Source organism: Hyperolius riggenbachi, chromosome 3, assembly GCF_040937935.1.
Source record: "Hyperolius riggenbachi isolate aHypRig1 chromosome 3, aHypRig1.pri, whole genome shotgun sequence".
Classification (NCBI taxonomy): Eukaryota; Metazoa; Chordata; class Amphibia; order Anura; family Hyperoliidae; genus Hyperolius; species Hyperolius riggenbachi.
This window is the reverse complement of record NC_090648.1, coordinates 208,441,135-208,457,436: the sequence shown is the minus strand read 5'-3', so window position 1 is coordinate 208,457,436 and position 16,302 is coordinate 208,441,135. Positions and strand designations below refer to the sequence as shown.

At 43.8% G+C, this 16,302-nt stretch overlaps 1 protein-coding gene across 1 annotated transcript in view; it reads left to right on the top strand.

Annotated features, from left to right (window-relative positions):
- The window catches only part of LOC137562267 (olfactory receptor-like protein COR4), a 33,992-nt gene extending 22,507 nt beyond the window's left edge, over positions 1-11,485 (top strand). The window contains exon 5 of the mRNA XM_068273600.1: positions 11,435-11,485. Coding sequence (XP_068129701.1) covers positions 11,435-11,485 — 51 coding nt within the window. The remainder of the gene's footprint in view (positions 1-11,434) is intronic.
- Positions 11,486-16,302: the final 4,817 nt, after the last annotated feature.

Below are 16,302 nucleotides of genomic sequence, written 5' to 3'. Positions count from 1 at the left end.
CTGCCTGTGAGTGGTCTGCTCTGCAGCACTGTCAGGCAGCGTGTCAGCTTGCAGGACTCAGTAATGTATGGTAATCGGTACCTGGCTGGCGGTGATCTGTGCAGGGCTCTGAGTCGTAATGCTGTGCTGTCTGGGTGGTCTCCCTCTGTGTGGATCGGTGCTTTCCAGGTGGATCAGTGCGGGGGGCTTTGGGTGGCTGATATTCTTGATGTGTGGGGGCTCGGAGCCGCAAAAGTTGTTCATGTGTGTTGTGTCTGAGCGGCTGATTTGGGTGTCTGGGAGTGGCTCCATGGCGGGGATCAGAGCGCTGTGCTGCCCGGTGGTGATAGGTTCTGAGTGGCACTGCAGGCTCAGCGATCTTGGCAGGCATTCGCACTTGGCTCCCGCAGGACAGCTGTGTGTGGTCTTGCTCCACTCAGCGATCAGCGGGTCTCCGTGCATGGCTACATGCTTGTTCGCCTATTGGATTCTGCAGAGGCTGAAGCTCCGCCCCCTCCAATCACTCTACAGACAGGCTCCTGAAGAACATACTCCCACCTCCATTACATCAGCATCACACTTGCAGCGGCAGCACTAGTGAGGAGAGACAGGTACAGAACTACTGTACCATATTACCAAATCCATACTGACAATATTTAGGGGCATAATAATACAGTCTTGAGAGGCATACTGAGTGCTTATCATACCCCATATTTACAGTACTCAATGAAAGTGGATATACTGTTACCAGTAGAGGTTCCATACTGTAACAAAATCAAGTGAATTTGGGGGGGAGGGGAGAGGAAGGTTCTGGATACCATGCTAAATCAATAATCAATGGCCTCAATTCACCAAGATCATGCTGGAGATAATAAGGCAAGAGAAAACTTACCTCCAAACAGTGAGAGAGTTATCTTATCTCTTCATTCCTTAAGTTACCTCCTCTGTAGTTAATTTACCTCCTCTGTAGTTAAGTTACCTCCTCTGTAGTTATTTTCACATGCAGTTAATTAACAACCTGTCTTTAACTCTGGAGATATTTTAAGGATTGAAGAGTTAACTTAAAGACAGAAGAGTTAACTTTAGGTTTGCCTGAGGTAAAATGTTTCCTGAATACTACATGCTTTATCACCATGGTGATAACTCCAGAAACGTTATTAACCTCCTTGCCGGTTATCCCGAGCTCAGCTCGGGGTAACCTGCGCAGGAGGATATCTCAGGCCCCGCTGGGCCGATTTGCATAATTTTTTTTGTTACAAGCAGCTAGCACTTTGCTAGCTGCTTGTAACTTCCGATCGCCGCCGATCCGCCGCAATCCGCCGCGCCGAGTCGCTCCCCCCCGCCCCAGAGCCCTGCGCTGCCTGGCCAATCAGTGCCAGGCAGCGTTGAGGGGCGGATCGGGATTCCCTATGACGTCCCGACGTCCATGACGTCGGTGACGTCATCCCGCCCCGTCGCTATGGCGACCGGGGAAGCCCTGCAGGAAATCCCGTTCTCAACGGGATTCCCTGCACACTCTGATCGCCGAAGGCGATCGGAGTGGGTGGGGGGATGCCGCCGCTTAGCGGCTATCATGTAGCGAGCCCTTGGCTCGCTACATGATTTAAAAAAAAAAAAAATTAAAAAATGTGTGGCGCTGCCTCCTTGCCGGATTTTTTAGACCGGCAAGGAGGTTAACCTCCTTAGCGGTAACCCCGTGTGTGACATGGGGTAAGCCGCCGGAGGGTGCTGCTCAGGCCCTGCTGGGCCGATTTACATAATTTTTTTTTTGCTGGACGCAGCTAGCACTTTGCTAGCTGCACCAGCACACCGATCGCCGCCGCCCCGCGCCCGATCGCCGCTATCCGTTGCGGCGCGCGCCCCCCCCCCCAGACCCCGTGCACTGCCTGGCCAATCAGTGCCAGGCAGCGCCGAGGGGTGGATCGGGACTCCCAATGACGTCCCGACGTCGGTGACGTCGGTGACGTCATCCTGCCCCGTCGCCATGGCGGGGGAAGCCCTCCAGGAAATCCCGTTCTTTGCACGGGATTTCCTGATCGGAGATCGCCGAAGGCGATTGAAGCGGGCGGGGGGAAGCCGCTGAGCAGCGGCTATCATGTAGCGAGCCCTGGGCTCGCTACATGATTTAAAAAAAAAAAAAACTGCTGCGCTGCCTCCTGGCGGAATTTTTCATACTGCCAGGAGGGTTAAAGACAGGAGATAAGCTTAGTGATTTGAGGCCATTGTGTGAATTCAGGATGCAGAAAAATGTCTTCATGACAGGTTCCAATATGGTTCTTAATGCCAATGCTGTTGTGCTGCTGGGCACTTTATATACTGTAGTTGATATAAAATGTTTCAAAACACTATTTGGCTAAGATTTTTTCTTAATTTACTGCTCAAAATCTTTTTATTCTTAATTTCCTTCCTCACAAACTAGGTGCGTCTTATACTCCGGTGCGTCTTATAATCCAAAAAAAATGGTATTTCCTTTTATTTATTTATTTTCAAACTCAGCTCATCAACTGTGATATTTCAGGGTCGGTTCAGTCCATGTAAAAGCAGGTTCATTTATTTTTGTGACACAACTTGAACAGTTTCTGGTCAGCACACAAACAGTTCAACAAAGAAAAGAAAACAGCTTACATTAGCTAATAAACAGTTCATAGTCCTTATGTCTTGTAAAATCCTTAGGTCTTGACAGGCCAGACCGATTCCAAATATTTTAGCCTTAACATAACACACACAGGCTTGGCAGGCTAACACATCTCTCCTCTCTCCAGAGTGCATTGGCTGCCAGCGTGTAATTCGCTGGCACTTCTTGACGTCACCTTTCTGTGAATGGCTGGAAAAACTGCTAGTTTTCCTGATCTTCAAAAAAGGTTATGACAAGATGTGTGGAAGAGTTTACTTAGGTTATCTTGTACAGCAAAATAGAACTGCACAATCCAGCCTAGAAACTGTAAAGCTGAAATTCAAGCTTTCCCATTTCTAAGCAATGCCCTTCTGTCTGGTCTCCCTATGACCCGAACAGCCCCACTGCAGTCCATCATAAATGCGGCAACCAGAATTATCCACTCCTCCCATCCCTCCACCACGGCGGCTCCCCTCCGTGAATCCCTCCACTAGCTTCCTATCCAGTCCAGAATCAGATTCAAGATACTGTGTCTGACCTACAAATCTGTCCACAAAACCTGTCCAACCTACATTTCCGATCTTACTCAGAGGTACACGCCTAGCTGCTCACTCCGCTCTTCCAATGAACTTCGCCTGACTGCCCCCCGCATCACCCAGTCCCATGCACGCCTCCAGGACTTCTCAAGAGCTGCTTCAACACTATGGAACTCACTACCTCCACTCACCTTTTCAATCTGGCCTACCACACCTCATAATTGCTCTAAACCCACAGCTGAACTCTGGTCCGCTACCTTTCATGTCCCTACCTCTCCCTCTAACTTGTAAACCTTTGGGCAGCGTCCTCCTCCTTTTGTGTCCTACCTGATCATGCACCTCCATTACTGTGAACCCATGCTATGCATATGAGTGAACCTAACTTGCCTTATCTCCATGCTCCATCCAGTGACTGACTAAGCATTACCTTGTACTATTATATATTGTCTGTAACCTAAACTAATGTCCATCCCTGCGTAATATGTTGGCGCTTTATAAATACAATAAATAAATAAGCTGTATTTTGCAGTTTCATTCTGGAATTTGGAAAGCCACCCTCCCTTTGCAGAATCCCCCAAGCCGATGGACAGTTTGGGCCCATAATGTTCAGTAGGCAGGGCCCCACACTCACATATTTAAAATTCCCTAGGGAATATCAGATTAAATGCGAGGATGGGGAGTAAGCATGCTAGGGGGTGGGACCCCCACATTGTTTGTGTTCTCCAAAATTTTAAAAATAAAAGCCACAATAAACATTTTTTTTTAAAGATAATTTATCATTAAAACACACTATCACCTTATTTTTTCATGGATACTCTTATATTTTCATCCTATTTTGTATAATTCTATATTTCACTCTTCTGTATTCTTTTATCTTCTGTAATTTTAATATGCATACTTCTTCCTTTGTTTTTCAGGTTCTTCTATTTTTCCATTTACTGTACAGATTTTCTTTTCTCTTGTTTTCTTAACCTACTATTAGTTTGATAGGCCATCTAATGATTGCCATCCATTCCCTCCACATCCTGCAACAATACTGATTAGGAGCGCTGACACAGAGCATTCTTGTGGACCAATAAGAATAGAGCAGGAAAACTCAAATAAGCCCATTAACCTTCCTGGCGGTAAGCCCGAGCTGAGCTCGGGGTAACCTGCCGGAAGGCACCGCTCAGGCCCCGCTGGGCCGATTTGCATAATTTTTTTTTTGCTGCACGCAGCTAGCACTTTGCTAGCTGCGTGCAGTGCCCGATCGCTACCCGCCGATCCACCGCTATCCGTCGCGCCGCAGCCGCCCCCCCCCCCAGACCCCGTGCGCTGCCTGGCCAATCGGTGCCAGGCAGCTCTATGGGGTGGATCGGAATCCCCTTTGACGTCACGACGTCGATGACGTCGGTGACGTCATCCCGCCCCGTCGCCATGGCGACGGGGGAAGCCCTCCGGGAGATCCCGGCGGCGATCGGAGGGGCTGGGGGGATGCCGCTGAGCAGCGGCTATCATGTAGCGAGACTTTGTCTCGCTACATGAAAAAAAAAAATTTAAAAAAAAAGATTTGCTGCCCCCTGGCGATTTTTTTGCAAACCGCCAGGAGGGTTAAAGAGCAATTCAATATTTGGATTTGCTTCCAAACATTCCTCTTGGCCCATGTGAATGTGCTTTGTATTGTATGAGTATTTTTTGTGTTTTATTTTCATCTTTTCACTTTCTGTGTTAATATTTGTTACTTTTTTTTCTAGAAAACGGATCAATAAAAAATAATGTAATAAAGATATTGTACATAAGAGAGAGAGCAAACAAGGAAATAGATCAGAAAATGTAAATATAAAAATGTAAAATTTGCAAAAAGGGACTGAAAACAAATCATTGGTTACAATGCACACGGGACTATGCAATTATCAGATTGAGCATCTCAAAAGACTGGCAAATGAACTGCCTGTTTATAAAAGCAAGACTGAAAAGGCTACATTGGGAATATCTTTGATCTCCACCTGATGATATGCAGTACCTACAGATGTGTGAAAACATTGTTAGGATTGGTGTATACAGAGATTTATTTATTTATTTTTTTCCCATTTGATGGTGCTTATGGAGTATTTTTGCGTGGGTTTGAACCACCACGGACACAGAGCAAATTTGTTAACCTTAACATTGACAGTGCTATACCAGTTTACATTTCTCTACTTTTTTTAGGATATAACTTTAGATTATACATTTGAGAATGTGACATTGTTTTTTGTAGTTCAAGCAGGGATTTTTATTAGTAGTGAAATGATATAACCATGCATTGATTTCATAGATACATTTAAGACAAAGGCCTATATACGATAAAAGTTTTCTCCTAGGAGACAATTTTTCAACTTTTTTTAACTTTTAAATTAACTTTTTAGGACTCTGCAACTGAAAAAGTACCACAAACTAGGTGAAAAGTAACATCACAATTATGTTGTTATTTTCTTGCTTGCTGGGGATTTAAAAGGCATTTTATTGGCAAGGTGTGAAAATATCACTTAGGAGAAAACTCAGGTGAAAAGTGAATTGCATATTGGCAAAAATGGGAAAGAAATGTAATTGAAATTGGTATGAAATTGATATTGATATTTAATGTCTTAACTTTTTCAGCCCAGACAAACAGATTCCATTCTGCTTGTAGATAACTCTTGAACTCAGACTGTACGATGTCTCTGTGCCAGGCAGAATCTCAGTTATGTGATGATTGAGTAAACAAAGGGTCTTATCTGTTTGTCATAAATGCGAACATCCTCTCAGGACCTTATTTGGATGTCTTTTTTCAATTAGGACATCTAATGACATGTATTTATGTTTCCAAAAAAATCCCTTTTGATGTTGCATGTAAAGTACATAGCTGTCTTTTCTAACATCTTGTCAGTGTACAGGATTCAGTATGATAAAGGCACAATAGCCGAAAGCTTACTCTTTTATTTTTTTTTACTTAGCCAATAAAACTTCTTGATGTTATTGAATAAAATTTACCTAGATTATTTGAATAAAAATGCTGAACAGTCCCACACTGACTGAAAGAGAGTGTGTAAATGCTGGGAGTGTCAGAGCTTCTGGCTAGTCACTGAGTTTGTACTTGGAAACAACCAACAATTGTTCCTGGCCTGAGCAAATGATTATTCTAGTAATTTGAATGGAATTGGGCTGTCTGTACTGAAAACTGGTGCAGCACTGCAGCACAAAGTACACGTCACTCAGAAATATTAAACAATGGGCTTAGTGTCGGTTTTGGAAAATTTTCTGTTTCAAAATTTTTATTATTTTCAAAGAGATAGAAAAGCTCAACATAATTCACCAATACAATTGTACAACAAGATATGTCTATTACAATGTAGGCATTTGTAGAAGTAAAGTCCACAGAGAAGAGTGCAGGAACACATGAGTCTTGCCAAAGGCCTCTCATTCTATATTTAAAAAGTGGGTCATTAGTGGTCCTAGACTCGGGTTAACATGCCTACTATAGACTGAAATCAAACAACTGGATCCCGGATTTCCGGGAATCAACAGGAAGAACAGAGAGAAGGAAGTAAAGCAAAGGAAAGGAGAAAAGAAGAAAGAGAGTGAAAGAGGGGAGAGCAGGAAGACTGGTTCCATATAAGCACGATCAAGACAAAGTGGTCTAATGATTTAAGGTAAACCTATATACAACTTCCAAGGGTCCCAAATCTTGCAATATTTATCCACCTCATCATCTAATATAGCTGCCAAATGCTCCTGCGTCATAGAGGTCATCACTCTCTATTTAATTTCTTCAAATGATACAAATTGAGTTTTCCAAGCACGTGCTATTGTCTGTGTCGCTGCAGCAAATATAAAGTGGGTTAGTGTTCTTTGTGATTTATTAAGGGCGTCTATTTTACCATGTAGCAAGACTATCCAAGGGTCTCTTGGGATTGTTTTGTGGAATAAGGCTTGGAGCATTCTAAAAACCCTTGACCATAGTCTTGAAAGCAGGGTGCAAGACCAAAATACGTGGAGTAGATCACCCTTAACCCCGCACCCCCTGAAACACAGGCCCTCGCCTGCTCCTGGAATGTGAGCCAATCTTGCTGGCATCCAGTACCATCTTAAAAAGATCTTGTAGGATGATTCCACTATCGCCAAATTAAGTGATAACTTAGGGATTATGTTCCAGGTCTCTTCCCAATCCTCCTTTGGCCTTCCTCCCTTCAAATCTGATTACCATCTAGTTACATAGCCATGGCAGAAGGATGGCAATGGGTCTGTTAGAGCTGTATAAAGATCAGACAGAATCCCTTTTGCAAAAGGATTATGCATACAGAGATTTTCAAATCTGGTCAGGGAAATAGGAAATTGGGTCTGAGATGGAAGAAGGGAGGAAAGCCAATGTCTGAGTTGCAAATAACGGAATTTCTCAATGGGAGGAATCTGGTATTTTCCTTGCAGATCTCCCCAGGAAAGAATTTCAGAGCACCCTAAAAGTGATTTAACTTGTTCCAGTCCACGTTCCCTCCACCATTTAAAGTTATATGGACCCTCGTAACCACGAATAAATAAAGGATTATTTATAAAGGACATCAGAGGCCGAGAGGGTGACATAAGACCTTTTGAAAAGCGGATAGAATCCCAAACTGATAGATAGTGTTGGAACACTATCCCTAGAGATTTAGGCCTTAGTTGTTTAGGAAGCCATAAGGGGGTTTGTACTGATTGTGGAGATGCAGCTGGGATCTCAAACAGAATCCAGGTAGACATATTGGGTCCTTAATAAAGATCAATGAGATGGGCCAGTTGAGCTGCTTGGTAATAATTACTTAGGTTGGGAACTCCTAAACCCCCTTTAGTCCTATGGATATATAGATAGTGAATTTGGGGATCCTGGGGCGAGAGTTATTCCATATAAATTTAAACAACTTTGACTGCAGTAAGCGTAAAAAGTGTGGGGGAACACGAACCGGTAACATTCGGAAGTAATATAATATCTTAGGTAATAGTGTCATTTTGATAGCATTTATCCGACCCAACCAGGAGAAATTATAAGAGGACCACTGCATCAAGTATTGAGATATCTGTTTGGCAAGGGGGTAATAGTTATAAAGAACAGTGCCTTATAGTTAGCTGTAAAGTTTATACCCAGGTATTCTATTGAGTTTTGGACCATGTGAATGGAAATCTAGCTTTTATATACTGGCAAGTGTCTGGGTCTAGTGTTATATTGAGAAGTTGTGACTTTTGGGGGTTTACCTTCAGACCTGAAACTCTAGAGAACCTAGACAATATTGAGAGCAATTCGGGGATAGAAGAGGCAGGTTCCGTAAGAAACAACAAAAGATCATCAGCGAATAAATTAAGTTTATGCTGGACCCCCGCCACCTCCACCCCCTGAATGCCCCGGTTCTGACGTATAGTCAGGGCTAGCGGCTCCATTGCCAGTATAAATAAAATAGGTGACAATGGGCACCCTTGACGGGTGCCTCTAGTTATATTAAAAAGCGGGGAGGAATATCCTGCATATTGTGCTTTCGCCTTTGGATCAGAATTATAAAACCTTGATCCAGGTTATAAAAGGGTTCCCTAGTCCCCATCTCTCAAGTACCTTGAACAGGTAACTCCAAGACACTGTGTCAAATGCCTTGTATATATCTAAGGAAAGACACAGGCCTGGAATTTTCTGTTTCGCAGTAACTTAATTACTTCAATTGCCCTAAGTGTGGCATCTGAAGCTTGTCGCCCTGGTACAAACCCGACCTGGTCTCTATAAATTATATCCCCCAAGAACGTATTAATCCTAGTTGCTAATATTTTCCCAGGGAGTTTATTATCAATGTTAAGAATGGATATCGGCCTGAATTGGTGAACTTCTAGGACATCTGTATCCACTTTGCGTATCATTGTAATGTCAGCCTGAAGAGAGCAGGCATTTGGGGTAAGGCCCCTTTTATATGCATTAAAGAGAGAAACCAGCAAGGGACTCAGAGCCGCCGAGAATTTTTTGTAAAACAATCCTGAAAAGCCATCAGGGCCTGGTGTCTTAGATTTAATAGATTTTATAGCCAACTGTACTTCTTCCAGGGAAATATCCCTGCCAAGCGCCTCCGCTAGAGCAGAGGAGACACGTGGCAGAGGGACCCCCTCCAAAAATGCATCAATTTCACTGGAGTTAACGTCTCGTTGAGGACCATACAGATCTTTTAGAAAATCATAAAATCCTGTCACTATTTTGGAGGGATCAGAAGTGATTTGTCCATTAGGTAGGCGGACTGACAGTGTAGGAGGTTTATATATTTTATTTTTAAGTTTTTTGGCAAGTAGAGTATGTGATTTATTGGCCCAATGATAGTATTTATGTCGCTGCCAGCGCAATTGTTTTTCAGCTGAGTCAGTAAGTTTCAGGTCAAGTTGGGTTCTAAGTTGGTCTCTTTCAGATTTTAAAGCAGTAGTTGGGTTGGCCTTCTAGTCTGATTCAGTCGCTTCAAGCTTGCTGGTCAGTTCTGAAATATCTTTCTGGCGCTGTCGCTTTTTATATGAAGCTAATCCAATCACACGACCTCTAATCGTTACTTTCAAAGCTTCCCATAAGAGATAGGGGATGTAACCGAATCTTGGCTATCTTCTATATATTCTTGTATGTAAGTGTGAAGCTTCTCTAGTATAATTTTGTCAGAAAGGAGGGAGTCATTAATGCGCCATTTATAACTGGTTCGCCTAGGCACTAGGGATGAGAGATTAATGATCGGACCAGGGGACTGTTAAAATCTTTGCTTTATGTGCATTAGACAAAAAGTGCTGCTGAAGGAAAAAATGATCAATACGACAGAAACTGTTGTGTGGATTGGAAAAAAAGGTATAATCACGTGCTGTGCGGGCTCAATTCTCTCCATACATCAAAGAGATTTTCTGAACGGAAAAGGGTATTAATCACGGAAGGATTAGGGGACCCTGGTTGTTGCGATGGGGTTAAACGCTTGTTTGGTTTGGACCTATCTAAGAGCTCATTTAATACAGCATTAGTGTCCCCGCACAGTAACAACATACCTTCACTATGGTGACTTATAACTTGTAGAAGATGAGAAAGAAACCTTTCTTGAAAGGTGTTCGGGGCATAATAGGAAACTATAGTAATTTTAACATCATGTAGTGTCCCCACTAGTAGTAAATATCTCCCGGTTGGGTCAGCAATGTGGAATGTGCATTTGAAAGGTAAACCTCTGCGGAATGCTATCGTAACCCCTCTGACTTTTTCCCTAGCACAAGAATTGAACACCAAGGGGTAATAGTAGCTAAGGAAGGAAGGGTGGGAAGAGACCGAGAACCTCGTCTCTTGCAGACAAACCACGTCAGCCTTACAGGATTTGTAGTATTTAAAGGCTTTAGCTCTTTTGTGAGGAGAGTTAAAACCTTGGACGTTATGAGAAATAATTATCAGATTTTCTGAGTTAGTTGGCGAAGCCATAATAACCATTAATATTAGAATGCTTAAGTGCGAGCACCAAAAAGATGAACCAGGACTTCCTGCAACAAGACAGCTTGAAGGAAAGACAAGCAGAAAAAATAGAAAGAAGGAAGGAAAGAATGGAAAAGAAGAACCTGTGAGATAAAGTAAATGTTAGGGATTGTGTCTCCCTGAACGGAGACCAGGCAGGGGGAGACAATATAGCATCATGTTTTGGTCGAGCCTGTGTTCGGAGAGCACAGACTACCAAAAGCGCAGCTGACAAAGTCAGGTGCTGAGCCAACAATGTTGCAGGGGGTCTAGCTGCCCCCTCCGGTCGCATAGCATACCGACTAAAACCTTTTTTAAGGAAAGCTAAAACAACTCGTCACAATATTATACCAGTGTAACTATTACACGACTGAGGATTTCTCCTTTAAGGCTAATAAACCAAAATAAAAATAAAGATAAGAGTGTGGGTAAACCTCGACCTCTTGGCAGGCCTAGATAACTACATTACTCAATTGAGGTAGATGAACAGCATATTACTAAACCGTATGGAGACTGATAATAATAAAAGTTCAGATTAACTTAATCAGTCTCTATTAACCTGCAAAAAAGAAAGGAGGTTAAATGGACTATAGTTAAATGTCATGAGAAGCCAAAACACTCGAGTTAACCGACATCCTGGTGGAACTAAGTCTTGCTGCTATGAAATATAAAAATTCTTGAACTAGGTTGTAGCCTGAACAGTCTCAATAACGTTATATACAAAAAAAAAGGAGTTATGCACTGAGGCTCAAAAAATAGATCAAAAACTCAAATTAGCAGCGATCAGGATATAAAAATAGAAAAAATAGGTTTGTCTCAATTTTCATCCTGGATCTGACATTCTAGAGGGAGAAAGGAAACTTCTTCGTCTCCTGGATGTTGTACAGCGTGGCTTAACCGTCTCCCACAATGGCGCAGAGCGTGTGGAATGCTGGCTGTGAGCCGGTGAGCTTGCTGGGGATCTTCTAGGTAAAGTCAGCTTCAAAGATTCAAATTTCTTTTGCGCTTCCTCTGGGGTAGCAATAGCTATCTGCCTTGAGTTGTAAGTGAACAACAGCTTAAAGGGGAAGCCCCACTTATATTTTATATCATGTGCTGTTAAAATTTGAAGAAAAGACTTCATGGCTCGGCGGCGCTAGACAGTGGCAGGAGCCAGATCTGTGAAAAGTTGGTAAAGATTATTTTCAAAAGTAAGGTCTGTTTTATCTCTTGCCGCGCGCAGGTGAGCCTCCTTTGTATTATAATAAGTCAACTTCACAATGATGTCCCGGGGATGGCCTTTAGCTTTAACCGGGGTTAGTGCTCTATGAATTCGGTCAAATTCAAGCCTGTCAATGGGGATTGCCGGGTCTAGTTCTTGAAACAGAGCCGTTATAGTAGATGTGAGGTCAGTGACCGACTCGGGGATACCACTAATCCTTAGATTGCCACAGCGTGCCCTGTTCTCAAAGTCCTCTAATTTAAGTTGCATTGTCTCAAAGTCCTTGTCATGCTCTTCGAGCGTCACACTCGCTGTGTCCATACGCTGCTCAAGGTCTGTGATCCGAGAGCCTAGTTCACGGATTTCTTTTTTAAGCTGCATGGTTATTTTAGTAGAGGCCTCGTCCAGCTTGCGGTGGAGAAGTTGCTCTATTTTGCCCAATAGGGCTTGATCTCGGGAGTCAGGGTCAGCCATACCTTTGCTGGAGGTCGTCTGCCTACGCTTCCCTTTAGCAGTTGGCTGGATAGAGGAAGCACTGCTGTCATCTGAAGCTGGGGCCGGCGAGGCCTCCCGTTGTTTCACTCCCGGCGCCATCTTGGATCCTCCGCGGTGAGTAGCTGATGAGAGCGTAGTATGCTTTCGGCTGGAGGTTTGTGCACGGCGACCAACCATAAAGATTCCGGGGTGAACTTCAGTCCCAGCAGACCTCGTCTGGCGCGGAACAGTGTGCTGTGACGAGAGAGATCTCGGCAAATGCAGAGCAGAGTTAGAAAGCAGCCATCTTCCTCTGCTGCCGGCCAAAAACATTTGGATGAGTAAAGTATTACTGCAGTTCTATTAAAGAGAATCAACTAATTGCGAGTGCTTTTGTTGACTGAATGTACTAAAAAGTTATTTTGCAGATAGGTGAGAAAGATGAGATAGCTCAAGAGAAAAGCAAGACTTAAGGTAGCCATACACTGGTCGATTTGCCATCAGATTTGACCAACAGACAGATCCCTAACTGATCGAATCTGATCAGAGAGGGATCGTATGGCTACCTTTACTGCAAACAGATTGTGAACCGATTTCAGCCTGAAACCGTTCACAATCTGTGGTGGTGGTGGTGCTGCCGCCGCTTCCCCCGCATACATTACCTGCTCTGCCGGCGCGACTCCCGGGTCTCCACTCTTCTTCTCCGCTCTGGTCTGGTCTCCGGCATGCTTCCCTTCTTCCTATCTGGGGGAAGTTTAAACAGTAGAGCGCCCTCTACTTTTTAAACTTCCTGCCGGGACAGGAAGAAGGGAAGCATGCCGGAGACCAGACCAGAGCGGAAAAGAAGAGCGGAGACCCGGGAGTCGCGCTGGCGGAGCAGGTAATGTATTGCAGCTCTATTGCGTCGGTCGTCGGGCACTCGAACGCCGCTAGCGATGCGCTCTTTACCCGCAGGCGATCGACGGTTATTTTCCGCACGGCGCGATCGACGGGATCGGACGGAATGGATCGAAATTCGGCGTGTAGCGCGAACGATTGGCAGCAGATTCGATCCCAGTGATCGAATCTGCTGTCAAAACGGCGGCAAATCGGGCCAGTGTATGGCCAGCTTTAGGCTAAGTTCACAATGGTGCATTGCAGTGCGGTGTAACAGTCACTTTCTAACATGGCTTACTGCACTGTAATGCACCACCTATTCAACGTTCACTGAGTGGCAGGTGTGCTACAGTTTAAAGGGTTGCTGCATGATAATGTACTGCATGCATAGAGTGCGTTACCAGTAACTGTGCATGTTAACATTATAATAATCTAATAATAATAATCTGAACATTTGTATAGCGTTTTTCTCCTGTCGGACTCAAAGCGCTCAAGAGCTGCAGCCGCCGGGACATGCTCAAGAGGCCACCCTGCAGTGTTAGGGAGCTCCTTGAACTCCTTACTGAGCATACTTTTAATGCTTTACTGCTTTACTGTATCTGACACAATGCAAGCTCAACGTGTGACGCTGCTGGCTTTATCTGTTGCATTGCTTTCCTGCTGTCACAGGGAACGCAACGCAATGTCAACTGTCAACTGTCAACGCAGCCTTAAACTAATCATGAGATCTAGAAAAAATATATACATTCCTTAGACTTTCTCCAGCCCCCTTCAAGCTCATCAGTCCCTCTCTGTCCTTCCAGACCGCCTGGATCCTCAACTATGTAGACAATTACCTCAGCGCAAAGGATGCCTTCGTCAGGCAAACTGCAGAAAATCGAGTCGGGAAGTGGAGGTTATTTTTATATGCAATAAACCAATAAGAACTCTAGTAAGTGCACCCTTCGTGTGTGGCCCCTTTTATTCTGCATTGTGCACTATCTGTTCAATCTCTTCTATAGCCAGGAAGCATCTTTTAACTGTCACTGGCTTGAGATTACAGAACATAACCACGCTGTAACGGCCGGCAGAACAGGAGTCGGGTGATCACTGACCGGAGGGCCACAAGAATCTGGAGGCTGGCCGCAGCATCGTTCTGAGCGGAGCCTTGCCGCTCTGGCAGTAGCAGGTTTGTCGCGGGATAATCGGGATTACAGCAAGATTATCTTCAGTGTCAGCGCACGTCTGCTCCTAAGTGCTCTATATCTTCAGGAGAAGGTGCCGTTGTTTCTAATTGTATGTGTAACATCAATCATGGGCTGATAGCGCTCATGTAAGTGATTTCCTTTGCACTGAGGTAATTGTCTACATTCACTACCACCTAATTGGGCTTGGAACCTGCCCTTACCTCCTAGCTGCAATCCATCTAATTTTGCGCTGCTCTTGTTTTTTGGGATCTTCCACTAGACGCCCCCTGTCTACTGCTACTGTACAGGCACAGAATGCTTCTGGTGATGGGAGTGCGATGGGGAGCGCGTGTGGCTGGACTGCGCCTGCGCAGACTGGCCCTGACTGGCTTAATTATCAGGTCGCCTAGCAGGGTATCCAGGAGGCTTGTGAGGATGACAAGGGGCCAATGAGCCTGAATAGTGCTGAAGGAAGTACCAGGTATGTATTATTATTTATTTTTTGTCAGGTGCACTTTGAGGTATTTTTCTATTTAAAATGTGGCTTTCTTAGCGTGTTTTTCTGCATGCATTTTTACAAACATCATACTGCATTTGCGGGCACCTCCATTTTTCACAAATGAAATTCATATTAATAGGAAAAAGGATCTACAAAAAGAAAGGAAAGATCTACAAAAAGACGTTTTTTCCCCGACTTCACATGCAAAAACACATTACCAGTAGATGTGAGCCAACTTATTGACTTACGCTGATTATCATGGGCTGTCAGGTGTAACACATTTTTGTATGTGGAATAACGCAAATGAAACATCTAGGGGAAATGAACACTGACTTGTGTGGAGTTTATTTATGCTTCTTTGGTATTGTATTTTTCATACATTTATGTCAGTGATTTTTATGTAATGTACTAACAAAAACTGAGTTGCATTGACATTAACATTTAGGGCCTGAGCACACTAGCGCACTTCTGCCCACTTTATAGCAACATGTCATTATTAAAGATTGAGAAAAGTAGACACAAGTGGATAGAAGCACGTTAGTGTGCTCAGGCCCTTAAAGGGACTCCGAGCAGTGCAGAAACTATGGAAAGATGCATACCATTTTAAAGCTCTCCTTTTCCGCTTTCCAATGATATATAAACCGCTGCCCTACGCCTTTTAGTTTTCGCTATTTTCGCGATTGAAATTGCCGCGGCTGTTATTTCAATCACGAAAATAAAGAAAACTAAAAGGCCTAGGGCAACAATTTAGGTGTCGCCAGAAAGAGGAGAAAGAGAGCTTTAAAATGATATCCATCTTTCCATAGTTACATTGTATTACACAGGCTGACTTTTTCTGCTGAATGGAGCTGCTGACACTGGGGAAAGTGTCGTCCTGTGTAATACAAGTAACTATGGAAAGATGGATATCATTTTAAAGATCTCTTTCTCCTCTTTCCGGCGACACCTAAATCGTCGCTCTACGCCTTTTCATTTTCTTTATTTTCGTGATTGAAATCGCGGCCGCGGCAATTTCAATCGCGAAAATAGCGAAAACTAAAAGGCGTAGGGCGGCGGTTTATATATCATTGGAAAGAGGAGAAAGAGAGCTTTAAAATGATATGCATCTTTCTATAGTTTCTGCACTGCTCGGAGTCCCTTTAACCACTTCCCTACTAAGGTTTTTTTTTTCACTTACAGTATGTACTAGAGCAATTGTCACCTGTCAGCGCTCCTCCCATTTTTTCGCTAATAACTTTATAGCTGCTTATCAACAAGAAATGATTTGTAGCTTTTATTTAATGGTCCAATAATGCATTTAGATAGATTTCCGATAGATTTAATCCTGAAATTTATTGGAAATCTGTTCCTAGTGTGTGGCACACATCAGATAGATTCCTGTGAGATTCGGCTTGACAGGTATCTGACAGAAATCTATCTGATGGTCGAATCTGCTGCAAATCCATAAGTGTATGGCCACCTTAACTCTTCTGTCTTTAAAACCCCCTACACACGCTCA